The following is a 27,604-nucleotide window of genomic DNA, read 5'->3' as shown; positions in this document are numbered from 1 at the left end:
ACTGGGGACATGGGGGGGACTGAAGGGACAGCCGGGGGGACACACACGGGTGGCACTGGGGACACGGGGGTGGCATTGGGGACACGGGGGTGGCATTGGGGACATGGGGGGGACAGATGGGACAAGCGGGGGACACACATGGATGGCATGGGGGACATGGGGGTGGCGTTGGGGACACGGGGGGGACAGAAGGGACAGCCAGGGGGACACACACGGGTGGCACAGGGGACATGGAGGTGGCATTGGGGACATGGGGGTGGCACTGGGGACATGGGGGGGACAAATGGGACAAGCGGGGGACACACACGGATGGCACAGGGGACATGGGGGTGGCACTGGGGACAAGCAGGGGACAGAAGGGACAAGGGGGGGACAGAGGGGACAGCCGGGGGTGGACACACGGGTGGCACTGGGGACATGGGGGTGGCATTGGGGACACGGGGGTGGCATTGGGGACATGGGGGGGACAGAAGGGACAGCCAGGGGGACACACACAGGCGGCACACGGGACATGAGGGTGACATTGCGGACATGGGGGTGGCACTGGGGACACGGGGGTGGCACTGGGGACATGGGGGGGACAAATGGGACAGCCAGGGGGACACACACGGGTGGCACTGGGTACATGGGGGTGGCATTGGGGACAAGGGGGGGACAGAGGAGACAAACAGGGGACACACACGGATGGCACAAGGGACAGAGGGATGGCACTGGGGACACAGGTGGCACAGGAGACAATCGGGGGGGACACAGGGGTGACACAAGGGACAGCCAGGGAGGGACACAGGGGTGACACAAGGGACAGCCAGGGACGGGGGTGGTGGCACCTCCAGGCTGGCCAGAGATGTCCCCACAGCTTTTGTGTCACGGTTTGTCACCTCCCCCCCCCCCCGCCCGTGCTGGCTGTCAGCAGGGATGGTGACAGTGACAGTGACAGCGACAGACACCCCCCGGCTGTGCAGGGACACTGCCACCCCCGTGGGGACACGCTGGGGACACTGCTGGCACTGGGGGGGGCAGCAGAGCCCCCCTGCCCGAGCCGGGTGGGACACAGGAACCCGCGGGCCTGTCCCCAGCTTGTCACCACCCCGGTCCTGGCCCTGTCCCTGTCCCTGTCCCCAGCCCTGTCCCTGTCCCCAGACTGTCACCCGTCTTGTCCCCAGATTGTCACCATCCTCATCTCCATCCCCATTCCTGTTACCAGCCCTGTTTTTGTCCCCATCGCTGTCCCCTCCTGTCCCTGTCCCCATCCTTGTCCCCATCCTATTTTTGTCCCTGTCCTCATCCCCAGCCCTGTCCCCATCCCTGTCTCTGTCCCTGTCCCCTCCTGTCCCCATTCCCACTCCCATCCCCATGCCGTCCTGTCCCTGTCCCCATCCCCGTCCCCACTCCCATCCCTGTGTCCTTGTCCCTGTCCCCATCCCCGTCCCCTCCCGTCCGTGTCGCTGCCCCTGTCCCTGTCCCCATCCCTGTGTCCCCATCCCCATCCCCATCCGTCCGTGTCCCTGTCCCTGTCCCCTCCTGTCCCCATGTGCATCCCTGTCCCCATCCTGTCCCTGTCCCTATCCCCGTCCCCTCCCGTCCATGTCGCTGTCCCTGTCCCCATCCCTGTGTCCCCGTCCCTGTCCCCTCCCGTGCGTGTCGCTGTCCCCATCCCTGTCCCTGTCCCCATCCCGTCCCCATCCCGTCCCCATCCCTGTGTCCCTGTCCCTGTCCCTGTCCCCGTCCCCTCCCGTCCCTGTCCCCATCCCTGACCCTGTCCCCTCCTGTCCCTATTCCCATCTCCATCCTGTCCCTGTCCCCATCCCTGTGTCCCTGTCCCTGTCCCCGTCCCCTCCCATCCCTGTTCCCATTCCCGCCCCTGTCACCTCCTGTCCCCATCCCTGTCCCTGTACCCATCCCCATCCCCGTCCCCTCCCGTCCGTGTCGCTGTCCCTGTCCCCATCCCCATCCCCATCCCTGTCCCCTCCTGTCCCCATCCCCGTCCCCGTCCCCTCCCGTCCGTGTCCCTGTCCCCATCCCTGTGTCCCTGTCCCTGTCCCCTCCTGTCCCCATCCCCATCCCCGTCCCCTCCCGTCCGTGTCGCTGTCCCTGTCCCCATCCCCTCCCGTCCCTGTCCCCATTCCCATTCCTGTCCCTGTTCCTGTCCCCTCCCGTCCGTGTCGCTGTCTCCATTCCTGTCCCCATCCCTGTGTCCCCGTCCCCTCCTGTCCCCGTCCCCTCCCGTCCGTGTCGCTGTCGCCCCCTCGCGGTCACTGCCGGGAGCACGCGGCTGCCGGGGTGGGGCTCAGCCCCGACACGACCCCCCCGGGTCTGTCCCCAGATGTCCCCAAATGTCCCCAAACGTCCCCAAACCCACACCCGGGATCCCGCGGAGCCCCAAAACCGCCCGGAGCCCCCTGGAGCCGCCTCTGCTTTATTGCAGGGACTGGTACAAAACGGGGAGGGGGATTTGGGGTACGGGGGGGGGGGGGGTGCACCCCAAAACACTCGGCAGATTTTGGGGTGGGGGGGCTGCACCCCCAAACCCCCCCCGCAGGTTTTGGGGTCACGCCTTGGGTCCTGCCGGGCCCCCCTGAGGCGCCGTCAGCTGCTGCAGCTTCTGCGACATCATCTCCAGAACAGCTGGGGGGGAGCACGTCAGGGACACCCCGAAAACGGGGACATCCCAAATGGGGACACCCCGAAAAAGGGGCATCCCAAAAACGGGGCATCCCAAACACGGGGACACCCCATAAAAGGGGGACCCCAAAAACCCGGACACCCCAAAAACGGGACACCCTGAAAACGGGGCACCCTGAAAACGGGGACACCCCAAAAACGGGGCACACCAAACACGGGGCACCCCAAAAATGGGACACCCCAAAAACGGGGAAACCCCATAAAAGGGGACACCCCATAAAAGGGGATACCCCAAAAACGGGACACCCCAAAAACGGGGATATCCCAAACACGGGGCACCCCAAACACGGGGCACCCCAAAAATGGGGCACCCCATAAAAGGGGATACCTCAAACCCGGGACACCCCAAAAACGGGACACCCCAAAAAAGGGGGCACCCCAAAAACGGGACACCCCGAAAATGAGGCACCCCAAAAACGGGGCACCCCAAAAACGGGGCACCCCAAAAACGGGACACCCCAAAAACGGGGCACCCCAAATGGGGACACCCCAAAAACTGGATACCCCAAAAACGGGGCACCCCGAAAACGGGGCACCCCAAAAACCCGGACACCCCAAAACCGGGAACCCCAAACACGGGGGCACCACAAATGGGGACACCCCAAAAACGGGGCACCCCAAAAACGGGACACCCCAAAAACGGGGAGGGGGGAAAGGGGGGGAGCCCCAAAACCAGGGAGGGGATGGGAGAGGAACCCTGAGATTGGGGGAAGGGGGGAAAAGGGGAGACCCCAAAACCAGATTGGGGGGGGACCCCAAAATTAGGGAGGGGTAAAGGGGGGGAGCCCCAAAACCAGGGAGGGGCAAAGGGGAGACCCCAAAATCAGGGAGGGGGCTAAGGGGAGACCCCAAAACCAGATTGGAGGGGACCCCAAAACCAGTGAGGGGCAAAGGGGGACCCCAAAATTAGGGAGGGGGGAAAAGGGAAACCCCAAAACCAGATTGGAGGGGACCCCAAAACCAGTGAGGGGCAAAGGGGGACCCCAAATCCTGGGAGGAGTTAGAGATGGGGGGAAAATGGGTTTGGGGAGGGGTCAGGAGGGAATCTGGGACCAAGGACCCCAAAAGTGGGGAGGGAGGGCAGGGGGGGTTTGGGGGTCTCAGGGGTTTTTTGGGGGTCCCTGGGGGGTCCCTGGGGGATCTCAGGGGGTTTCTGGGCTTCCCAGGGTGTGTTTGGGGAGGTTCTGGGGGATCTCAGGGTGTGTTTGGGGTTCCCAGAGGGTTTCTGGGGGATCTCAGGGGGTGTTTGGGGTTCCCAGAGGGTTTCTGGGGGATCTCAGGGTGTGTTTGGGGTCCCCAGGGTGTGTTTGGGGTTCCCCAGGGGGTGTTTGGGATCCCCAGGGTGTGTTTGGGGTTCCCCAGGGGGTGTTTGGGATCCCCAGGGTGTGTTTGGGGTGTCAGGGTGTGTTTTTTGGGGTCCCCAGGGTGTGTTTGGGGGGGTTCTGGGGGTCCCCAGGGGGCTCTCAGGGGATTCTGGGGTTCCCCAGGGTGTGTTTGGGATCTCAGGGTATGTTTGGGGTTCCCCAGGGTGTGTTTGGGGTCCCCAGGGGGCTCTCAGGGGATTCTGGGGTTCCCCAGGGTGTGTTTGGGATCTCAGGGTGTGTTTGGGGTGTCAGGGTGTGTTTGGGGTGTCAGGGTGTGTTTTTTGGGGTTCCCCAGGGTGTGTTTGGGATCTCAGGGTGTGTTTTTTGGGGTTCCCCAGGGTGTGTTTGGGGTGTCAGGGTGTGTTTTTTGGGGTTCCCCAGGGCTCCCCCAGCCCCTCGTGGGACACCCACCCTGTTTCATGGCGTGCTTCTCCTGCAGGGCCGGTTGGATTTTCTCCATTTGCCGCGTCAGGAATTCGATTTTGCGCTTGAAAAACGCCCGGGCGTCGTCGGCTGACTGGGGAGGGAAATGGGAATGGGAATTGGGAAAATAGGGAAATGGGAATGGGGAATTGGGAATGGGAATGGGGGAATGGGAATGGGAAAGGGAAATGGGAATGGGGATGGGGAATGGGAATGGGGATGGGGAATTGGGATGGGAAATGGGAATGGGGAATGGGGAATGGGGAAAATAGGGGAATGGGGATGGGGAATGGGAATGGGGAATTGGGATGGGAATGGGGAATGGGGAAATGAAATGGGAAATGGAAATGGGAAAGGGGAATTGGGATGGGGATGGGAAATGGGAATGGGGATGGGAATGGGGAATGGGGAAATGGGATGGGAATGGGAATGGGAATGGGGAATTGGGATGGGGAAATGGGAATGGGAATGAGGAATGGGGAATTGGGGAATGGGGAATTGGGATGGGAAATGGGAATGGGGATGGGAATGGGGATGGGAAGGGGAAATGGGAAAGGGGAATTGGGATGGGAAGAGGAAAAGGGGGATGGGGATGGGGAATGGGAATAGGGATGGGGAATGGGGAAATAAATGGGGATTGGAAATGGGAATGAGAACAGGGGAATAGGAAATGGGGAAATAAATGGGGAGATGGGGATGGGAAATGGGGATGGGAATGGGGATGGGAAAGGGAATGGGGAAGGGAATGGGGATGGGAATGGGGAATTGGGAATGGGGAATGGGAATGGGGATGGGAATGAGGAATGAAAATGGGGAAATGGGGAAATGGGAATGGGAAAATAGGGGAATGGGAAATGGGAATGGGAAATGGGAAACAGGAAAGGGAAATGGGGATGTGAAAGGGGAATGGAAAATGGGGAAATGGGGATGGGAAATGGGGAATTGGGATGGGAATGGAGAATGAGAATGGGGAAAGGGAAATGGGAAAGGGGAAATGGGGATGGGGAATGGGGATGGGGAATGAGAAATGGGGAAATGGGAATGGGGATGTGAAACGGGGTAAATAGACTGGGAATGGGGACAGAGAGGAAATGGAAATGGGGAAAATGGAGAGGAATGGACGAGAATGGGGGAAACAGAACAGGAATGGGGAAATGGGGTGGGAATGGGGTGGGGAAGGTGGAATTGGGGGTCCCAGTCCCCCCCAAAGCCCCCCCAGCCCCCTCCCCACCTTCTCCACGTAGTAACCGGTGCCGACGTCCACCAGGACCGTGCGGACGTCCTGGAGCTTGCCAGGCACGTACATCTGGGGGGGGTCAGGGAAAATGGGGGTACAGGGTGGGGGACAGGGAAAACGGGGGTACAGGGCTGGGGGACAGGGAAAATGGGGGGTCCTATAGCTGTGGGGTCAGGGAAAATGGGGGCACAGGGTGGGGGACAGGGAAAATGGGGGTACAGGGCTGGGGGGGCTCCTAAATCTGGGGGAGCAGGGAAAATGGGGGGTCAGGGAAAATGGGGGGTCCTAAATCTGGGGGGGGGTCAGGGAAAATGGGGGGCATGGGGTGGGGGACAGGGAAAATTGGGGTACAGGGCTGAGGGGCAGGGAAAATGGGGGGTAGAAAGGGCTGGGGAGCAGGGAAAATGGGGGGCACAGAGGGTTGGGGGGGGGCTGCTAAATCTGGGGGATCAGGGAAAACAGGGGGTCCTAAATCTGGGGGGTCAGGGAAAATGGGGGGCAGGGGGCTGGGGGTCAGGGAAAACAGGGGGTCCTAAAACTGGGGGGTCATGGAAAACAGGGGATCATGGAAAATGGGGTCACAGGGATAGGGGGTCATGGAAAATGGGGGGCAGGGGGCTGGGGGGGCTCCTAAATCTGGGGGGACAGGGAAAATGGGGGGTCCTAAATCTGGGGGGGGTCAGGGAAAACAGGGGATTATGGAAAATGGGGTCACAGGGATGGGGGGTCATGGAAAATGGGGGGGCTCCTACACCTGGGGGGACTCCTAAATCTGGGGGGGTCAGGAAAAATGGGGGGCACAGGGCTGGGGGGGGGGGTGCTCCTGCATCTGGGGATCATGGAAAATTGGGGGTGTGGGGCTGGAGGGGCACAGATCCCTCCCCAGGATGGATTTTGGGGGGTTCCAGGAGCAGGAAAAGGATACAGAGCTGGTGAGAGGCACCAGGAGATCTTTCCCTGTGGAAAAAGGGGGGGAGGTCAGGAGAGCTCCAGGACACCCCAAAATCCCTCTGGGGTCTCCCTGGGTTTGGGGATCCCCCTCAGAATTTACCTCCCCCCTTCAGGATTTGGGGAACCCCTCAGGTTTGGGGATCCCCATCAGGATTTGGGGAATCCCCTCAGAATTCACCTCCCCCCATCAGGATTTGGGGATCCCCCCTTCAGAATTTTCCTCCCCCCTTCAGGATTTTGGGGCTCCCATCAAGATTTGGGGACCCTCCCCAAACTTTTGAACCCCCCTCAGGATTTGGGGGTTCAATAATAATTTAGGACCCCTCCCCACATCAAGATTTTGGGCGACCCCACAGATTTTGGGGAGGATTTGGGGCCCTCCCATGAAAATTTGGGCTCCCCCAGAACTCAGGGATGTTCCACAGCATTTCCAGCTCCCCATTGGAATTTGGGGGCTCCCTCCAGATTTTGATCAAGATCTGGGGAACCCTCCCAGGGGATTTTTTGGGGAGGATTTGGGGTTTTTTTTGGGGGGTCCCTCACCCTCGTTGCCCTTGTGCAGAACGTTCAGGCACTCCTTGGACTCCACGAATTTGGTTTGCACCATCTTGAGCTGGGCCAGGGATGAGGACAGGAATTCCACCTCCTGTGGGGGGAATTTGGGGGGTCCTGGGGTTTGGGGGATCCTGGGGTTTGGGGGGAGACCCCCAGAATTTCGGGGGAAACCCCAGGGATTTTGGATTTGGGATTTTTTTGGGGCTGGGGGTTCTAAAGGGGGGTGACCCCCACAGGGTTGGGAATGGTCCCAAAAAGATGAGGAGGGAGAAAAACGTTTTTTTTTGGAGGGGTTGTAACTGAAATTTGGGGGGATCCCAAGTCAGGGGGGCAGCCAGGGCCTCCCCAACTGCAGAGACCCCCCCAGACCCCCCCAAATTCCCCTCCTGAGCCACCCCAGGCCTCGGGACCCTCCTTTAGAGCTCTGAGACCCCAAAATCCCCCAAGGCCCGGCCTCAGCCAGGACCCCCAAAAAAACCCTCAGACCCTCAAAAAACCCTCAGACCCCTAAAACCCCCCAGACCCCCAAAAAACCCTCAGACCCCTAAAACCCCCCAGACCCCCAAAAACCCTCAGATCCCCAAAAAACCCTCGGACTCCCAAAACCCCTCAGACCCCAAAAAAACCCTCAGACCCCCAAAAACCCCTCAGAACCCCAAAAAACCCTCAGACCCCAAATCCCCCCAGACCCCCAAAACCCCCAAACCCCCCGGGATCCCCTCAGGACCCAGCCCCAGCCAGGACCCCAAAAAAACCCTCAGACCCCCAAAAAAACCCTCAGACCCCCAAAAAAACCTCAGACTCCCAAAAACCCTCAGACCCTCAAAAACCCCCAGACCCCCAAAAACCCTCAGACCCCAAAAATCCCTCAGATCCCCCAAAACCCCCCAGACCCCCAAAAAACCCTCAGACCCCAAAAACCCCCCAAGGTCCGGCCCCAGCCAGGACCCAAAAAAAACCCCCAGACCCCCAAAACCCCCCAAATCCCCGGGATCCCCTCAGGACCCAGCCCCAGCCAGGACCCCCAAAAAACCCCCAGACCCCCAAAAAACCTTCAGACCCCAAAAAACCTTCAGACCCCAAATCCCCCCAGACCCCCAAAACCCCCAAACCCCCCGGGATCCCCTCAGGACCCAACCCCAGCCAGGACCCCAAAAAAACCTTCAGACCCCCAAAAAACCCCCAGACCCCCAAAAAACCCTCAGACCCCAAAAACCCCCCAAGGCCCGGCCTCAGCCAGGACCCCCCAAAAGACCCCCAGACCCCAAATCCCCCCAGACCCCCAAAACCCTCGGGATCCCCTCAGGACCCGGCCTCAGCCAGGACCCTCAAAAAACCTCCAGACCCACAAAAAACCCTCAGACCCCCAAAACCCCCCCAGACCCCCAAAACCCCCGAAATCCCCTCAGGACCCGGCCCCAGCCAGGACCCCCCAAATCCCCAGAATCCCCTCAGGACCCCCCAAACCCCCAAATCCCCAGAATCCCCTCAGGACCCTTCCCAGCCCCTCCCTGCTGCAGCCACACTCCCCCCACAGCCCCCCCACAGGACTCCTCGCTCCTCCCGACCCCCCAGCCCTTCCCCAAACCCCTTTCCCAAGTCCCTCCGAGTTCCCCGGACCTGCTCCAGCTGCCCCTTGAGCATCTCGAGCTGCTGCAGCCCCAGCTCCCCCACACTAACGGTCTGCGCCATCTTGAGCCGCCCGCCCTCAGCCGGGGGACGGGACAGTGAGACAGCGCCCCCTGCCGGCCGGGAGGACCCGGAAATGGTGCAGTGAGACAGTACCCCCTGCCGGCCGGGAGGACCGGAAATGGGACAGCGAGACAGCGCCCCCTGCCGGTCGGGAGGACCCGGAAATGGCGCAGAGAGACAGCGCCCCCTGCCGGCCGGGAGGACCGGAAATGGGACAGCGAGACAGCGCCCCCTGCCGGCCGGGAGGACCGGAAATGGGACAGCGAGACAGCGCCCCCTGCCGGCCGGGAGGAAAAGGAGGGGTCCAGGAAAAATTTGGGGGGATCCAGGAAAAATTTGGGGGCTCTAGAGGGATTTGGGGGGGTCCGGGAGGGATTTAGGGAGGTTCGGGAGGGATTTAGGGGTGTCCAGGAGAAAATTGGGGGGTCCAGGAAGGATTAGGCAGGGGGCACAGAGAGATTTGGGGGGGTCCAGGAAAAATCTGGGGGGCTCTAGAGGGTCTTGGGGGTGTCCAGGAGAGATTTGGGGGGGTCCAGGAGAAATTTTGGGGAGTCCAGGCAGGATCTGGGGACCCAGGCAGGATTTGGGGAGGCCCAGAAGAGATTTGGGGGGTCCAGGAGAAATTTGGGGGGGCTCTAGAGGGTCTTGGGGATGTCCAGGAGAGATTTGGGGGGTCCAGGAGAAATTCTGGGGGGTCTAGAGGGGTTTGGAGGGGTCCAGACAGGATTTGGGGAGGCCCAGAGAGACTCAGCAGAGCTCAGTGCAGAGGCAGCAGCTTTATTGTTGCAAAACAGGCAAATAAACATAAATTTTTTAAAAATTTAATTAAAATTTTTATTAAAATTAAGGCAGTTCAAACCCTCCCCTCCCCTCCTCCAGACACCCCAAAAATCCCCGCGGGGGTGGGGACCCCCAAAATCACAAAGGGGGGACCCCAAAGGCCACAAGTGGATCCCAAAAGTGATGGGGGACCCCCAAATTCCCCCAAATTCTCCCTTATAAATAACGGGGGGACCCCAAAAATAACCGGGGCTCCCCCCAAAGTTCACTCCAGGCAATGGGGGAGACCCCAAAGGTGACAGGAACCCCCTAAAGGCAAAAAGAGGACCCCAAACCTTCACTCCAGGATATGAGGGCATCCCAAAATTAACAAGGGGACCCCCAAAGCTGAGCCCAGGTGAGTCTGGGGTCCCCAAAGGTGACAAAGGAACCCTAAAGGGTGAGTCTGGGGACACTGGGAGACCCCAAAGTTCAGCCCAGGTGGGTCTGGGGGCACTGGGGGGACCCTAAAGGTGACAAAGGGACCCCCAAGCTCAGCCCAGGTGGGTCTGGGGTCCCCCAAGCTCAGCCCAGGTGAGTCTGGGGGAGCAAACCCTCAGCCCAGGTGAGTCTGGGGGTCCCCCAAGCTCAGCCCAGGTGGGTCTGGGGGTCCCCAGAGCTCAGCCCAGGTGGGTCTGGGGTCCCCAAAGCTGAGCCCAGGTGGGTCTGGGGTCTCCCAAGCTCAGCCCAGGTGGGTCTGGGGTCCCCAAAGATGACAAAGGGACCCCCCAAGCTCAGCCCAGGTGGGTCTGGGGTCCCCAGAGGTGACAAAGGGACCCCCAAAGCTCAGCCCAGGTGAGTCTGGGGTCCCCAAAGGTGACAAAGGGACCCCAACCCCTCAGCCCAGGTGGGTCTGGGGTCCCCCAAGCTCAGCCCAGGTGAGTCTGGGGTCCCCACAGGTGACCAAGGGATCCCCAAAGCTCAGCCCAGGTGAGTCTGGGGGCACTGAGGGGACCCCAAAGCTCAGCCCAGGTGAGTCTGGGGGCACTGAGGGGACCCCAAAGCTCAGCCCAGGTGAGTCTGGGGGTCCCCCAAGCTCAGCCCAGGTGGGTCTGGGGTCCCCCAAGCTCAGCCCAGGTGGGTCTGGGGTCCCAGCCCCCCTCAGCACAGACTCACTGGCAGCCCATAGGCCACGGGGGCGGCTCCAATGAGCGATTTGAGTCTGGGGGCTTGGCGGGCCTGGGCCAGCTGGGCCAGCAGGGGGGTCCCAGGACCCCCCCCCAGCCACCCCCGCAGCAGAGCCTCAGCCAGGCGGTCCAGGTCCCGGTCTGTGACATCCCAAAGGTTCCCCAGCACCAGGGGGCTGCAAAATGGGGAGGGGGGAGATGAAAATGGGGGTGGGAACAGAGAGAGACCCCAAATATACAGAGAGAGACCCCAAATAGAGACCCCAAATACACAGAGAGGGACCCCAAAATGGGGAGGGGGGAGATGAAAATGGGGGTGAGAACAGAGACCCCAAATAGAGAGACCCCAAATACAGAGAGAGAGACCTCAAATACACAGAGACCCCAAATACACAGAGACCCCAAAATGGGGAGGGGGGAGATAAAAATGGGGGTGAGAACAGAGAGAGACCCCAAATACAGAGAGAGATCCCAAATACACAGAGATCCCAAATATAGAGACCCCAAATACAGAGAGACCCCAAATACACAGAGAGGGACCCCAAAATGGGGAGGGGGGAGATGAAAATGGGGGTGGGAACAGAGAGAGAGACCCCAAATACACAGAGATCCCAAATAGAGATCCCAAAATGGGGAGGGGGGAGATAAAAATGCGGGTGAGAACACAGAGAGAGACCTCAAATACAGAGAGATCCCAAATAGAGACCCCAAAATGGGGAGGGGGGGACAAAAATGGGGGATGAGAACAGAGACCCCAAATAGAGAGACCCCAAATACAGAGAGAGAGACCCCAAATACACAGAGACCCCAAATACACAGAGACCCCAAAATGGGGAGGGGGGAGGTCAAAATGGGGGTGGGAACAGAGAGAGAGACCCCAAATACACAGAGAGATCCCAAACAGAGACCCCAAATACAGAGAGACCCCAAATAGAGACCCCAAATACAGAGAGAGAGACTCCAAAATGGGGAGGGGGGAACAAAAATGGGAGTGAGAGCACAGAGAGAGAGACCCCAAATACAGAGAGAGACCCCAAATAGAGAGAGACCCCAAATACACACAGACCCCAAATAGAGACCCCAAATACACAGAGAGGGACCCCAAAATGGGGAGGGGGGAGATAAAAATGGGGGTGAGAACAGAGAGAGACCCCAAATACACAGAGATCCCAAATAGAGATCCTAAAATGGGGAGGGGGGGGACAAAAATGGGGGATGAGAACAGAGACCCCAAATACAGAGAGAGACCTCAAATACACAGAGACCCCAAATACAGAGAGATCCCAAAATGGGGGGGGGGGGGGGTGGTGAGAGCACAGAGAGAGACCCCAAATAGAGAAAGATCCCAAAATAGAGAGACCCCAAAACGGGGGGTGAGAGCAGAGAGAGACCCTAAACACAGAGAGACCCCCAAATACACAGACCTCAAATACACAGAGAGGCCCCAAATACAGAGAGACCCCAAAATAGAGAGACCCCAAAATGGGGAGGGGGGGCACAAAAATGGGGGGGTGAGAGCACAGAGAGACCCCAAATAGAGAGAGACCCCAAATACACAGAGACCCAAAAATGGGGGGTGAGAGAACAGAGAGAGACCCCAAAATGGGGGGGAATGGGAACCCACAGAGTGACCCCAAATACACAGAGAGAGACCCCAAAATGGGGAGGGGGGGACAAAAATGGGGGTGAGAACAGAGAGAGACCCCAAATAGAGAGAGACCTCAAATACAGAGAGACCCCAAAACAGAGACACCCCAAATACAGAGAGACCCCATATAGAGACCCCAAATATTGGGGGGTGAGAGCACTGAGAGAGACCCCAAAATAGAGAGACCCCAAATAAAGAGAGACCCCAAATAGAGACCCCAAAAATAGGGGTTGAGAGCACAGAGACCTCAAAACAGAGACACCCCAAATAGAGAGAGACCCAAAACAGGGGGGTTGGGAACCCACAGAGAGACCCCAAATACACACAGACCCCAAAAATGAGGGGGGTGAGAGCATAGAGAGAGACCCCAAATACACAGAGACCCCAAAATAGAGAGACCCCAAACACAGAGACCCCAAAATGTGACCGTGAGCACAGGAAGACCCCCTCCCCAAAATTAAAGAGTCACCCCAAAGTCCCAGAGAACCCCAAGAACTGAGCGCTCTGAGATCCCACAGCCCCCCAAAGCCACCCCGAAAGTCCCAGAACCCCCAAAACTCTCCCAAAATCCCAAAATCACCCCAGAACTAAAGACCCAGAGACCCCAAGGCCCAGAGCTCCCCCAAAACTGAGCACACAGAGTTCCCAAAGTTCCAAAACCCCCCAGGGAACCCCAAAACTCAGCACCCAGAGCCCCCAAAGCCCCCCAAGAACCCAAAATTCAGCCCCCAGAGCCCCCAAAGTCCCCAGAATCACCCCAGAACTCGGCACTTAGAGCCCCCCAAGCCCCAGAACCCCAAAAGCTCCCCAAAAGTCCCAAAACCACCCCAAAACTCAGCACCCAGAGCCCCCTAAAGCCCAAAAGTCCCAAAACCACCCCAGAACTCAGCACCCAGAACCCCCAAAGCCCCCCAAGAACCCAAAACTCAGCCCCCAGAGCCCCCCCAAAGCCACCCAAAAGAGTCCCAGAACCCCCAAAACTCCCCAAAATCCCAAAACCACCCCAAAACTCAGCACCCAGAGCCCCCCAAAGCCCCAAATCCCCCCAGGAAACCCCAGAACTCAGCACCCAGAACCCCCAAAGCCCCCCAGGAACCCAAAACCCAGCCCCAGAGCCCCCCCAAAGCCTCCCCCAAAAGTCCCAGAACCCCCAAAACTCCCCAGAAATCCCAAAATCACCCCAGAAATCAGCCCCAGAGCCCCCCAAAGCCCAAAAGTCCTAAGGGAACCCCAGAACTCAGCCCCTAGAGCCCCCCAAAATCCCAAAGTCCCCCCAGAACTCCCAGCCCCGCACTCACCACCCGGCCAGGATGAATTTGAGGACGGTCCCGGTGGGTTCCAGCCCCCCCCGGGGGGCGAGGGCGGCGCTGGAGCAGCCGAAGAGCAGCGAGACAGCGCGGCAGCGCAGGCGGGACAGGGAGAGCCCGTCCAGGAGCCGGGCACCGGCACCGTGACCGGCATAACTGCACCCAAAATAACCCAAATCAGCCCTAAAACTGAGCCTAAACCAGGCTGTGACCGTCCAGGAGCCGGGCACCCGCACCGTGACCGGCATAGCTGCATCAAAAAAACCCAAAAAAACCCAAATCAGCCCTAAAACTGAGCCTAAACCAGGCGGGACAGGGAGAGCCCGTCCAGGAGCCGGGCACCCGCACCGTGACCGGCATAGCTGGGGAGAAAATCCCAAAAAAAACCTAAATCAGCCCTAAAACTGATCCTAAACCAGGCGGGACAGGGAGAGCCCGTCCAGGAGCCGGGCCCCGGCACCGTGACCGGCATAGCTGGGGAGAAAAAAAACCCAAATCAGCCCTAAAACTGAGCCTAAACCAGGCGGGACAGAGAGAGCCCGTCCAGGAGCCGGGCACCCGCACCGTGACCGGCATAGCTGCATCAAAAAAACAAAAAAAAACCCTAAATCAGCCCTAAAACTGAGCCTAAATCAGGCGGGAGAGCGAGAGCCCGTCCAGGAGCCGGGCCCCGGCACCGTGACCGGCATAGCTGCATCAAAAAAACAAAAAAAAAACCTAAATCAGCCCTAAAACTGAGCCTAAACCAGGCGGGACAGGGAGAGCCCGTCCAGGAGCCGGGCACCCGCACCGTGACCGGCATAACTGCATCAAAAAAACAAAAAAAACCCCAAATCAGCCCTAAAACTGAGCTTAAAACAAACCCCAACAGGGAGAGCCCGTCCAGGAGCCGGGCACCCGCACCGTGACCGGCATAGCTGGGGAGAAAATCCAAAAAAACCCCCAAATCTGAGACTGAACTGATCCTAAATCAGCACTAATACTGATCCTAAATCAGCCCTAAAACTGATCCTAAATCAGCCCTAAAGCTGACCCTGAATCAGCCCTAAAACTGATCCTAAATCAGTCCTAAAACTGATCCTAAACCAGGCAGGACACGGAGAGCCCGTCCAGGAGTCACGCACCAGCGCCGTCACCCATGTCACCAGCTAGATCCCAAAAAAAACCCCAAACCCCCAAACCCGACCCCAAATCAGCCCCAAATCCCTCCAAAACGCAACCTCAGATCAGCCCCAAACCCGACCCCAAATCAAACCCCAAATCCCCCCAAAACCTGACCCCAAATCCTCTCTCAATCAGCCCCAAACCCAACCCCAAATCTTCCCCAAACCCTGACCCAAAAACGCCCCCCAAACCCCCAAAATCCCGACCCCAAATCCCCCAAACCCTGACCCCAAATCCCCCCCAAACCTGACCTCAAATTCCGATCTCAAATCCCCCAAATCCACCCCAAATAAACCCCTAAACCTGACCCCAAATCAGCCCCAAATCCAACCTCAAACCTGACCCCAAATCCCCCAAACTCAACCCCAAATAAACCCCTAAACCTGACCCCAAATCAGCCCCAAATCCACCAAATCCAACCCCAAATAAACCCCTAAACCTGACCCCAAATCAGCCCCAAACCCGACCCCAAATCCCCCTAACCCTGACCCCAAATCAGGCCCAAATCCAACCCCAAATCCCCATAAAACCAACCCCAAATCAACCCCTAAACCAGACCCCAAACCGCCCAAATCCAACCACAAATAAACCCCCCAAAACCCGACCCCAAATTCCCCCAAAACCCAACCCCAAATCCCCCAAACTCAACCCCAAATAAGCCCCAAAACCCAACCCCAAATCAACCCTTAAACCAGACCCCACATCAGCCCCAAATCTCCCCAACCCTGACCCCAAATCCAACCCCAAACCCCAACCCAATTCAGCCCCAAACCCAACCTCAAATCCCCCCCAAATCCCGACCCCAAATCCCCCAACCCTGCCCTCAAATCCTCTCTGAATCAGCCCCAAACCTGACCCCAAATCCCCCAAACCCAACCCCAAATCAACCCCTAAACCCGACCCCAAATCAGCCCCAAATCCTCCCAAACCCGACCCCAAATCCTCTCTGAATCAGCCCCAAACCCTGACCCAAAAACGCCCCCCAAACCCCCAAAATCCCGACCCTAAATCCCCCAAACCCTGACCCCAAATCCCCCCCAAACCTGACCTCAAATTCCAATCTCAAATCCCCCAAATCCACCCCAAATAAACCCCTAAACCTGACCCCAAATCAGCCCCAAATCCAACCTCAAACCTGACCCCAAATCCCCCAAACTCAACCCCAAATAAACCCCTAACCCTGACCCCAAATCAGCCCCAAATCCACCAAATCCAACCCCAAATAAATCCCTAAACCCGACCCCAAATCCCCCCGAAAACCCAACCCCAAATCCCCCAACTCTGACCCCAAATTCCCCCAAAACCCAACCCCAAATCCCCCAAACTCAACCCCAAATAAACCCCTAAACCTGACCTCAAATCCCCCCAAACCCAACTCCAAATCCCCCTAACCCTGATCCCAAATTCCCCCCAATCCCGACCCCATATCAGCACCAAATCCCTCCAAAACCCAACCTCAAATCCCCCCAACCCTGACCCCAAATTCCCCCAAAACCCAACCCCAAATCAACCCCTAAACCAGACAACAAAACGCCCCCAAACCCGACCCCAAATCAACCCCAAATCCCCCCAAACCTGACCCCAAATCCCCCCAAAACCCAACCCCAAATCAACCCCTAAACCAGACACCAAATCCCCCCCAAATCCCCCAAACTCGACCTCAAATCCCCCCCAAATCTCCCCAACCCTGACCCCAAATCCAACCCCAAACCCCAACCCAATTCAGCCCCAAACCCAACCTCAAATCCCCCCCAAATCCTCTCTGAATCAGCCCCAAACCCGACCTCAAATCCCCCAAACCCAACCCCAAATCAACCCCTAAACCAGACCCCAAATCAGCTCCAAATGCCCCCAACTCTGACCCCAAATCCTCTCTGAATCAGCCCCAAATCCAACCCCAAATCAGCCCCAAATCCCTCCAAAACCCAACCTCAGATCAGCCTCAAAACCTGACCCCAAGTCAAACCCCAAATCCTCCCAAACCTGACCCCAAATCCTCTCTCAATCAGCCCCAAACCCGACCCCAAATCAACCCCTAAACCAGACCCCAAATCAACCCCTAAACCATACACCAAATCCCCCCCAAACCCGACCCCAAATCAGCCCCAAATCCAACCCCAAACCGCCCAAATCCAACCACAAATAAACCCCCAATCCCAACCCCAAATCAGCCCCAAATCTCTCCAAAACCCAACCTCAAATCCCCCCAACCCTGACCCCAAATCCCCCAAACCCAACCCCAAATCCACCCCAAATCAACTCCAAATCTGACCCCAAATCTCCCCCAAATTAACTCCAAATCAGCCTCAAACCCGACCCCAAGTCAGTTCCAAACTCAACCCCAAATCAACCCCAAACCTGACCTCAAATCCCCCCAAACCTGACCCCAAATCAGCCCAAATTTCCTCCCAAACCTGACCCCAAATCCTCTCTGAATCAGCCCCAAACCCAACCCCAAATCCCCTGAAACCCAACCCCAAATCAACCCCTAAACCAGATCCAAAATCCGACCTCAAATCAGCCCCAAATCCCCCCAAACCTGACCACAAATCCTCTCTGAATCAGACCCAAACCTGACCCCAAATTAACCCCTAAACTCGACCCCAAATCAGCCCCAAATCCTCCCAAACCCGACCCCAAATCCTCTCTGAATCAGCCCCAAACCTGACCCCCAATCTTTCCCAAACCCTGACCCCAAATTCCCCCCAAACCCGACCCCAACCCTGACCCCAAATTCCCCCCAAACCCGACCCCAAATAAACCCCTAAACCAGACCCAATATCAGCCCCAAATCCAACCCCAAACCTGACCCCAAATCCCCCAAACTCAACCCCAAATAAACCCCTAAACCAGACCCCAAATCAGGCCCAAATCCAACCTCAAACCTGACCTCAAATCCCCCAAACTCAACCCCAAATAAACCCCTAACCCTGACCCCAAATCAGCCCCAAATCCACCAAATCCAACCCCAAATAAACCCCTAACCCTGACCCCAAATCAGCCCCAAACCCGACCCCAAATCCCCCTAACCCTGACCCCAAATCAGGCCCAAATCCAACCTCAAACCTGACCCCAAATCCCCCAAACTCAACCCCAAATAAACCCCTAACCCTGACCCCAAATCAGCCCCAAATCCAACCCCAAATCCACCAAATCCAACCACAAATAAACCCCTAAACCCGACCCCAAATCCCCCCGAAAACCCAACCCCAAATCCCCCTAACTCAACCCCAAATAAGCCCCACAACCCAACCCCAAATCAGCCCCTAAACCAGACCCCAAATCCCCCTAACCCTGACCCCAAACCCCCCCAAACCCGACCCCAAATTCCCCCAAAACCCAAACCCAAATCAGGCTCAAACCTGACCCCAAATCCCTCCCAAATTAACTCCAAATCCCCCCCAAATCCCAACCCCAAATCCCCAAATCCCCTTTGGTCTCTCACATGTAGAGGTCGCGCTCCCCCAGCGCCTCCTGCAGCTGCTGCGGGGTCGGGGCCGCGCCGGTGACCCCCAGCCAGCCTGGCTCGCTGGAATGGGGCAAAAAATGGGAAAATTGGGAAAATTAAAAATGGGGTGTGAGTCCCAGCCAGCCTGGCTCGCTGGAATGGGGCAAAAAATGGGAAAATTGGGAAAATTAAAAATGGGGAAATTGGGAAAAATGGGAAATTAAAAATGGGGTGTGACCCCCAGCCAGCCTGGCTCGCTGAAATGAGGCAAAAAACGGGGAAATTGGGAAAAATGGGAAAATTAAAAATGGGGTGTGACCCTCAGCCAGCCTGGCTCACTGAAATGGGGGGAAAAACGGGAAAATTGGGAAAATTGGAAATGGGGTGTGAGCCCCAGCCAGCCTGGCTCGCTGGAATGGGGCAAAAAACGGGAAAATTGGGAAAATAAAAAATGGGGTGTGACCCCCAGCCAGCCTGGCTCGCTGAAATGGGGGGAAAAATGGGAAAATTGGGAAAAATGGGAAAATTAAAAATAGGGAGTGAGCCCCCCCAGCCAGCCTGGCTCGCTGGAATGGGGGGAAAAACAGGGAAATTGGGAAAATAAAAAACAGGAAAATTGGGAAAGAATTTGGGGTGTGAGCCCCAGCCAGCCTGGCTCGCTGGAATGGGGCAAAAAATGGGGAAATTGGGAAAAATGGGAAAATTAAAAATGGGGTGTGACCCCCAGCCAGCCTGGCTCGCTGGAATGGGGCAAAAAATGGGAAAATTGGGAAAATTAAAAATGGGGAAATTGGGAAAAATGGGAAATTAAAAATGGGGAGTGAGCCCCAGCCAGCCTGGCTCGCTGAAATGGGGCGAAAAATGGGAAAATTGGGAAAATTAAAAATGGGGTGTGATCCCCAGCCAGCCTGGCTCGCTGGAATGGGGCAAAAAACGGGGAAATTGGGAAAAATGGGAAATTAAAAATGGGGTGAGAGCCCCCCCAGCCAGCCTGGTTCGCTGGAATGGGGCAAAAAACGGGGAAATTGGGAAAAATGGGAAAATCAAAAACGGGGAAATTGGGAAAATAAATAATGGGGCAGGATTTTGGGGTCCCTGTTGTGGTTTTTGGGTTCCCAGGGGATAATTTGGTGTCCCAGGGGGATATTTTGGAGTCCCAGTGAGGACTTTGGGGTCTCAGAGGATATTTTGGGGTCCTGGGGGGATATCTAGGGTCCCAGGGCAGATTTTGGGGCAGTTTTTGGGGTTCCAGGGTAGATTTTGGGTCCCTGGGGGGATATTTTGGGGTCCCAGTGAGGTTTTTGGAGTCCTGGGGGGATATTTTGGGATCCTAGGGAGGTTTTTGGGGTCCCAGAGGGATACTTGGGGTCCCCAGGGAATATTTTGGGCTCCCATAGAATATTTTGGGGTGGATTTTTGGGGTGGATTTTGGGGGTGGATTTTTGGGGGTGGATTTTTGGGGGTGGATTTTGGGGGTGGATTTTGGGGGTGGATTTTGGGGGTGGATTTTGGGGTGGATTTTGGGGTCACCTCTCGAACCAGGCCCGGAATCGCTGCTCGGTGCCGCCCAGGTCGCGCTGCGGGTTCAGCACGTAGAACGCGCGGGAGGGATCCACGCCCCGCTGCAGCACTGAGCCCTGCAGAGAAAAACATGGCACAGGTGTGCTCAGGTGTGCCCCAGGTGTGCTCAGGTGTGCTCAGGTGTGCCCCAGGTGTGTGTCCCTGTCCCCAGGTGTGTGTTCATGTCCCCAGGTGTGTGTCCCTGTCCCAGGTGTGCTCAGCACGTAGAACGCGCGGGAGGGATCCACGCCCCGCTGCAGCACTGAGCCCTGCAGAGAAACATGGCACAGGTGTGCCCAGGTGTGTGCCCAGGTGTGTGCCAGGTGTGTGCCAGGTGTGTGTTCAGGTGTGTCCCCAATCCCAGGTGTGTCCCTGTCCCCAGGTGTGTCCCTGTCCCAGGTGTGCTCAGCATGCAGAACGCGCGGGAGGGATCCACGCCCCGCTGCAGCACTGAGCCCTGCAGAGAAACATGGCACAGGTGTGTCCAGGTGTGTCCCAGGTGTGCACAGGTGTGTGTCCCCAATCCCAGGTGTGTCCCTGTCCCCAGGTGTGTGTCCCTGTCCCCAGGTGTCCCCAGCTGTGTGTGTCCCTGCCCCAGCTGTGTGTCCCCCTGTCCCAGCTGTCCCCAGGTGTGTGTCCCTGTCCCAGGTGTGTGTCCCTGTCCCCAGGTGTGTGTCCCTGTCCCCAGGTGTCCCCAGGTGTGTGTCCCTGTCCCAGGTGTGTGTCCCTGTCCCCAGGTGTCCCCAGGTGTGTGCCCCTGTCCCCAGGTGTGTGCCCCTGTCCCCAGGTGTGTGTCCCTGTCCCAGGTGTGTGTCCCTGTCCCCAGGTGTCCCCAGGTGTGTGTCCCTGTCCCCAGGTGTGTGTCCTTGTCCCCAGGTGTGCTCACCTGCTGTCCCAGGCCGTAGCTGAGCAGGAAGCGCAGCCTCGGGTGTGTGTCCCTGTCCCCAGGTGTCCCCAGCTGTGTGTGTCCCTGTCCCAGGTGTGTGTCCCTGTGCCGTACCTGCTGTCCCAGGCCGTAGCTGAGCAGGAAGCGCAGCCCTGGCAGGGGTGTGTCTGTCCCAGGTGTGTCCCAGGTGTGTGTCCCTGTCCCCAGCTGTCCCTAGGTGTATGTACCTGTCCCCAGGTGTGCTCACCTGCTGTCCCAGGCCGTAGCTGAGCAGGAAGCGCAGCCCCAGGGGTGTGTCCCTGTCCCCAGTTGTGTGTCCCTGTCCCAGCTGTCCCCAGGTGTGTGTCCCTGTCCCCAGGTGTGTGTCCCTGTCCCCAGGTGTGTCCCCCTGTCCCAGCTGTCCCCAGGTGTATGTCCCTGTCCCCAGGTGTCCCCAGGGGTGCTCACCTGCTGTCCCAGGCCGTAGCTGAGCAGGAAGCGCAGCCCCAGGTGTCTGTCCTTGTCCCCAGCTGTGTGTCCCTGTCCCAGCTGTTCCAGTTGTGTGTCCCTGTCCCCAAGGTGTCCCAGGTGTGTGTCCCTGTCCCCAGGGGTGTGTCCCAGTCCCAGGTGTGCTCACCTGCTGTCCCAGGCCGTAGCTGAGCAGGAAGCGCAGCCCCGGCAGCCGCGTCACCGGAACGTTCCGCAGGGTCCCGGTGCTCTCCCAGGGGAGGCGCTGCAGGTGCTGGGACAGAAACACGGACAGGTGAGGGGACAGGTGAGGGACAGGGACACGGACAGGTGAGGGGGGAGGAAGAGGAGGAAGAAAAAGGAAGAAGAAGAAGGAAAAGGAAGTTGGAGAAGGGAGAAGAGGTGGAAAAGGAAAAGAAGGAGGAAAAGGAAAGGAAAGTGGGGAAAAGGAGGAAAAGGAAGTATGGAGAAAAGGATGAGGATGAGGAGGGCGTGAGGAGGAAGACGAGGATGGGGAAGGGGAGGAAGACAAGGAGAAAGAAGATGAAGATGAGGAAGATAAGGAAGGAAGAGGAGGAAAGTGAGTAAGTGGTGAGGAAAATGTGAGGAGGAAAATGAGGAAGGTGAGGATGATGATGAGGACGAGGAAGGTGAGGAAAGTGAGGATGAGGAAGGCGAGAATGATAAAGGTGAGGAAGATGAGGTTGATGAAGATGAGGATGATGAAGATGAGGGTGAGGAAGATGAGGATGATGAGGGTGAGGATGATGAGGAAGATCAGGATAAGGATGTTGAGAGTGAGGATGCTGAGGGTGATGAAGGTAAGGGTGATGAAGATGAGGAAGATGAAGATGAGGATGCTGAGAGTGAGGAAGATGAGGATGGGGATGCTGAGGGTGATGAAGATGAAGGTGATGAGGATGAGGATGCTGAGGATGAGGATGATGAGGGTGATGAAGATGAGGGTGAGGATGAAGATGAGGATGCTGAGGATGATGAAGATGATGGTGATGAAGATGAGAGTGAGGATGCTGAAGGTGAGGATGCTGAGGATGAGGAAGATGAGAATGGGGATAATGAGGGTGAGGATGATGAGGATGCTGAGGGTGATGAAGATGAGGGTGAGGGTGATGAAGATGAGGAGGATGAGGATTCTGAGGGTGATGAAGATGATGAAGATGAGGGTGATGAAGGCTCCCCACCCTGTCCAGCAGCAGCACCAGGGTCCCGGTGCCGCCCCCCGGCCGCTCCCGGCGCCGCTCCAGGGCCTCGTCCAGCAGGAGCCGCGCGCGCAGCGGCCGCGCCGGGCACAGCGCCACGGCCAGAGAGGGGACAGCGGCGGGGGACAGCGCCGGCAGCACGGCCTGGGAGAGAGAGAGAGGGGTTAGAAACAAGAAATGTGGGGTCAGAAACTCGAAATGTGGGATTGGAACCACAAAATGGGGGGTGAGAAACTCGAAATGTGGGATTGGAACCCCAAAAATGTGGAATTGGAACCACAAAAGCAAAGGGTCACCACCCCAACTTCCAAACTCCCAAACTCAAAACGCCAAACTCCAAACCCCAACTCCCAAACCTGAAACCCCAAATCTCAATCCCCAAACCCCCAAAATCCAATCTCCAAACCCCCAAATCCCAATCCCCAATCTCCCAAACTCAAATCCCAAACTCCAAACCCCAAGCCTGAAACCTCAAATCTCAATCCCCAAATCCCCAATCCCCCAAACCCCCAGATCTCAATGCCCACTCCCCAAACCCCTAAATCCCAAACCCCCAAATCCCAAACCCCAAGCCTGAAACCCGAAATCTCAAATCCCAATCCCCAAATCCCAGTCCCCAAATTCCCAAGCCCCAATTCCCAAATCTCAATCCTCAAACCCCCACACCCCCATATCCCAAACCCCAAACCCCCAAATCCCCACTCCCCAATCCCCCAACTCCCAAACCCCCAGACCTCAATTCCCAATTCCTCAAACCCCCAAACCCCATAACCCAAACTCCCAATCCCCAAACTCTCAAACCCCCAATCCCCAAATTCCCCAACTCCCAAACTTCAATCCCCAAAACCCCAAACTCTCAATCCCCCAGATCTCAATCCCCAAACCCCAAATCCCCAAACTCTCAAACCCCTAATTCCAATCCAGAAACCCCCAAATCCCATACCCCAAAATCTCAATCCCCAAATCCCCAATCCCCCAAACCCCAATCCCCAAACCCCCAAATCTCAATTCTCAAACCCCCAAACCCCAATCCCCCAAACCCCAAATCCCAAACCCCCAGATTTCAATCCTCAATCCCCCATATCCCAATCCCCAAACCCCCAAACCCCAGCCCCCAAATCCCGCTCCCCAAAACCCCCAGATCTCAATCCCCAAGCCCCAAATCCCCAAACTCTCAAACTCCAAACCCCAATCCCCAAATCCCCAATCCCTCAAATCCCCAATCCCCACTTCCTAAATCCCAAATCCCCAAACCCCAATCCCCAAACCCCAATCCCCCAATCCCCCGTCCCCTAATCCCCAAACTCCAAATCCCAAACCCCCAGTCTCCAAACCACCAAATCCCCAAACCCCCAAACTCCAAATCCCAGTCCCCAAACCCCAAAATCCCAAACCCCAGTCCCCAAACCCCCAGATCTCAATTCCCAATCCCCAAACCCCCAAATCCCAATTCCAAATCTCAAACTCCAAACCTGAAACCTCAGATCTCAAACTCCAAACCTGAAACCTCAGATCTCAAACCCCAAATCCCAAACCCCCAAACCCTCAATGCCCCAAAATCCCAAATCCCAAATCTCAATCCCCAAATCCCAAACCCCAATCCCAATCCCGTACCCGCAGCAGGGCGGGCTCGGGGCTGTCCCAGCCGCACTCCCGCAGCTCCTGCAGCAGCTGGGACAGTTCCTGCTCCTCCAGGGGGGAGCTCTGGGGGTCCTGGGGCAGCAGCAGCCCCCTCCAGCACCCCAAAACCTCCGAGTCCAGGCTCTGGATCAGGCTCTGGCGGGGAGACACACAATGGGAATGGGATCCTGGCCCCAAAAACTACGGGAATATTCACAGGAAATCATAAAAGGAATCCCCAAAGAATCCCACAAGGAATCCCCCAAAAGAATCCTAAAAGGAAATCCTAAAAGGAATCCTAAAAGGAAATTCCCAAAAGGAATCCCCAAAAGGAATCCCACAAAAGAATCCCGAAAGAATCCCACAAGGAATCCTAAAAGGAATCCTAAAAGGAAATCCCCAAAAGGAATCCCAAAAGGGAATCCTCACAAGGAATCCCCAAAAAGAATCCCACAAGGAATCCCCAAAAGGAATCCTAAAAGGAAATCCCCACAAGGAATCCCCACAAGGAATCCCCCAAAGGAATCCCAAAAGGAAATCCCCACAAGGAATCCAAAATGAATCCCCCAAGGAATCTTAAAAGGAATCCCCTAAAGAAATCCAAAAGGAAATCCCCTAAAGGAATCCTAAAAGAAAATCCCCTAAAGGAATCTCCAAAATGAATCCCACAAAGGAACCCCACTAAAGGAATCCCCAAAAGGAATCTCCAAAGGAATCCCCAAAGGAATACCCCAAAAGGAATCCCCTAAAGGAATCCAAAAGGAAATCCCCTAAAGGAATCCTAATAAGAAATCCCCAGAAGTAATCCTTAAAAGGACTCCCCAGAAGGGAATCCCAAAGGGAATCCCAGGGTGGGTTATGGGGTGGGTCAGGCCCCCTTCTCAAGGGATTTTCCTGATATTTGGGGGTTTGGGAAAGTGGGAATCCCACAGAAAATCCCACAGGAATCCCAGGAAAAATCCCACAGGAAATCCCAAGGAAAATCCCATAGGGAATCCCAAGGAAAATCCCACAGGGAATCCCAAGGAAAATCCCATAGGGAATCCCAGGGAAAATCCCACAGGGATCTCAGGGGAAATCCCATAGGGAATCTCAGGAAAATCCCATAGGGAATCAGGAAAATCCCTCTGGGAATCCCACAGAAAATCCCACAGGGAATCCCAGGGAAAATCCCACAGGAATCCCAGGGAAAATCCCACAGGGATCCAAGGAAAATCCCACAGGGAATTCCAGGGAAAATCCAAAGGAAATCAGGGAAATCCCATAGGGAATATCACGAAAATCCCACAGGGAATCAGGAAAATCCCTCTGGGAATCCCATAGAAAATCCCACAGGAATGCCAGGGAAAATCCCATGGAAATCAAGGAAATCCCACAGGAATCCCAAGGAAAATCCCACAGGAAACCCAGGGAAAATCCCACAGGGATCCCAGGGAAAATCCCATGGGAATCAGGGAAATCTCAGGAAAATCCCACAGAAAACCCCACAGGGATCCCAGGGGGCACTCCCAGGCTGTATTTTTGGGGTTTTCCTCTGAGTTTTGGGGTTTTCTCCCCACCTGCATGCGCTGATCCAGGCGGGATCTCCGCTCCCACCACTCCCGGCGCTCGGTGCAGGCGTTGGCCTCGCGCTGCTCCCGCTGGATCTGCTCGAATTCCCGGAGAATCCCGCTCAGGGGGGCCTGGAATGGAAATGGGATCAGGGAATCTGGGTTTGGGGTGATCCCTTTTCCTTGATCCCAACCCCTGGGATTTAGGGTGACCCCTTTTTTGGGATTCTGGCCCCTGGGGTTTGGGGTGACCCTGCTGCTCCCGCTGGATCTGCTCGAATTCCCGGAGAATCCCGCTCAGGGGGGCCTAGAATGGCAATGGGATCAGGGATTCTGGGTTTGGGGTCAGGAATTTGGGGTTTGGGGTCAGGGATTCTGGGGTTTGGGTCAGGGAATCTGGGATTTGGGGTCAGGAATTCTGGGTCTGGGGTCAGGGAATCTGGGTTTGGGGTCAGGGATTTGGGATCAGGGAATCTGGGATTTGGGGTGATCCCTTTTCCTTGATCCCAACCCCTGGGATTTAGGACGACCCCTTTCTGGGATTCTGGCAATCTGGGATTTGGGGTCAAACCCTTTTTGGGATTCTGGCCCCTGGGGTTTGGGGTGATCCCTTTTCCCTGATCCCAACCCTTGGAATTGCAGGTGTACCTCACCCCAGGGAGAAGAGGAAGAAGAGGAGGAAGAGGAGGAGGAAGAGGAGGAAGAGGAGGAAGAGGAGGAAGAGGAGGAAGAGGAGGAAGAGGAGGAAGCCGCGATCCCAACCCTGGAATGGTCGGGGATCCCCAGCCCAAGAGGAGGAGGAAGATGAGGAGGAGAAGGGAAATGAGGATGAACAGGACAAGGAGAAGGAGGATGAAGACAAGGATGAGGATGAAGATGAGGACAAAGAGGAGGATGAAGATGAGGAGGAGGACAGGGGTGAAGATGAGGATGAAAATGGGGATGAGGAGGAAGATGACGACAGGGAGGAGGAGGAGGATGAAAACAAGGATGAAGAACCAGGATGAGCACGAAGAGGAGGATGAGGATGAGGGCAGGGATGAAGAAGAGGATGAGAAAGAAAATGAGGCTGAGGAGGAGGATGAAGAGGAGGATGAAGACAAGGATGAGGGGAAAGAGGATGAGGAGGACGAGGACAGGGATGAAGATGAGGATTGATGAGGAGGATGAGGAGGACAGGGATGAAAAGGATGAAGAGGATGAAGGTGAGGATGAAGAGGAAGATGAGGACAGGGATGAAGAGGATGAAGAGGAGGATGAGGATGAAGAGGATGAAGAGGATGAAGAGGAGGATGAAGAGGAGGATGAAGAGGAGGATGAGAATGAAGAGGAGGATGAGGAGGAGGATGAGAATGAAGAGGATGAGGACAGGGATGAAAAGGATGAAGAGGATGAAGGCGAGAAGGATGAGGATGGAGAGGATGAAGATGAGGAGGAGGAGGATGAGGAGGATGAAGAGGAGGATGAGGACAGGGATGAAGAGGATGAAGACGAGGATGAAAATGAGGATGACGAGGACAGGGATGAAGAGGAGGATGAGGAGGATGAAGAGGACAGGGACAAAAAGGATGAAGAGGATGAAGAGGAGAATGAGGATGAAGATGAGGAGGATGAGAATAAACATGAGGATGAAGATGAGGATGAAGAGGAAGGCCCCGACCTGGCCGCGCTCGGTGGCGATGCGCACGCTCAGGGGCTCCGAGCCGCGCTCCAGCCGGGTCAGCAGCAGCGTGTCCCCAACGGCCCCGGGGGTGGCACTGACCAGGGACAGCTGGCACACGGTCACACCTGGAGGGGACACCCCAAATCCATCACCATCACCCCAAATCCCATCATCCATCACCCCAAAATCCATCACCCCAAATAAATCCATCACCCCAAATCCCATCACTATCACCCCAAAA

At 56.8% G+C, this 27,604-nt stretch overlaps 2 protein-coding genes across 2 annotated transcripts in view; both read right to left on the bottom strand.

Annotated features, from left to right (window-relative positions):
* Window positions 1-2,400: 2,400 nt before the first annotated feature.
* On the bottom strand, window positions 2,401-8,952 carry PFDN5 (prefoldin subunit 5). The gene is made up of 6 exons (XM_033083421.1): window positions 8,833-8,952; window positions 7,201-7,303; window positions 6,632-6,663; window positions 5,701-5,775; window positions 4,458-4,563; window positions 2,401-2,625 (listed from the first exon to the last, which is right to left on the bottom strand). Exons 1-6 carry the CDS (start codon window positions 8,902-8,904, stop codon window positions 2,549-2,551), a joined length of 465 nt encoding a protein of 154 aa, XP_032939312.1. The 5' UTR covers window positions 8,905-8,952; the 3' UTR covers window positions 2,401-2,548.
* Window positions 8,953-10,284: 1,332 nt separating this feature from the next.
* ESPL1 (extra spindle pole bodies like 1, separase) overlaps window positions 10,285-27,604 on the bottom strand; it is a 68,055-nt gene continuing 50,735 nt past the window's right edge. The window contains exons 25-33 of the mRNA XM_033083096.1: window positions 27,361-27,488; window positions 25,710-25,832; window positions 24,145-24,306; window positions 22,513-22,674; window positions 21,480-21,584; window positions 19,948-20,054; window positions 18,415-18,498; window positions 13,797-13,961; window positions 10,285-11,026 (exon numbers count right to left, since the gene is read on the bottom strand). Coding sequence (XP_032938987.1) covers window positions 10,825-11,026; window positions 13,797-13,961; window positions 18,415-18,498; window positions 19,948-20,054; window positions 21,480-21,584; window positions 22,513-22,674; window positions 24,145-24,306; window positions 25,710-25,832; window positions 27,361-27,488 — 1,238 coding nt within the window. The 3' untranslated portion in view covers window positions 10,285-10,824. The remainder of the gene's footprint in view (window positions 11,027-13,796; window positions 13,962-18,414; window positions 18,499-19,947; window positions 20,055-21,479; window positions 21,585-22,512; window positions 22,675-24,144; window positions 24,307-25,709; window positions 25,833-27,360; window positions 27,489-27,604) is intronic.

This window comes from Catharus ustulatus, chromosome 31, assembly GCF_009819885.2.
Source record: "Catharus ustulatus isolate bCatUst1 chromosome 31, bCatUst1.pri.v2, whole genome shotgun sequence".
Taxonomy (NCBI): Eukaryota; Metazoa; Chordata; class Aves; order Passeriformes; family Turdidae; genus Catharus; species Catharus ustulatus.
This window is presented reverse-complemented; position numbering and strand designations above follow the sequence as displayed.

Coding starts and splice junctions, on each gene's coding strand:
- PFDN5 (XM_033083421.1), bottom strand. CDS start 8,904: ATGGCGCAGACCGTTAGTGTGGGGGAGCTGGGGCTGCAGCAGCTCGAG. Junction 6,664..7,200: donor TCTGCACAAGGGCAACGAGG/GTGAGGGACCCC, acceptor CTTTTTCCACAG/GGAAAGATCTCCTGGTGCCT. Junction 2,626..4,457: donor GAAGCACGCCATGAAACAGG/GTGGGTGTCCCA, acceptor GCTCCCCCCCAG/CTGTTCTGGAGATGATGTCG.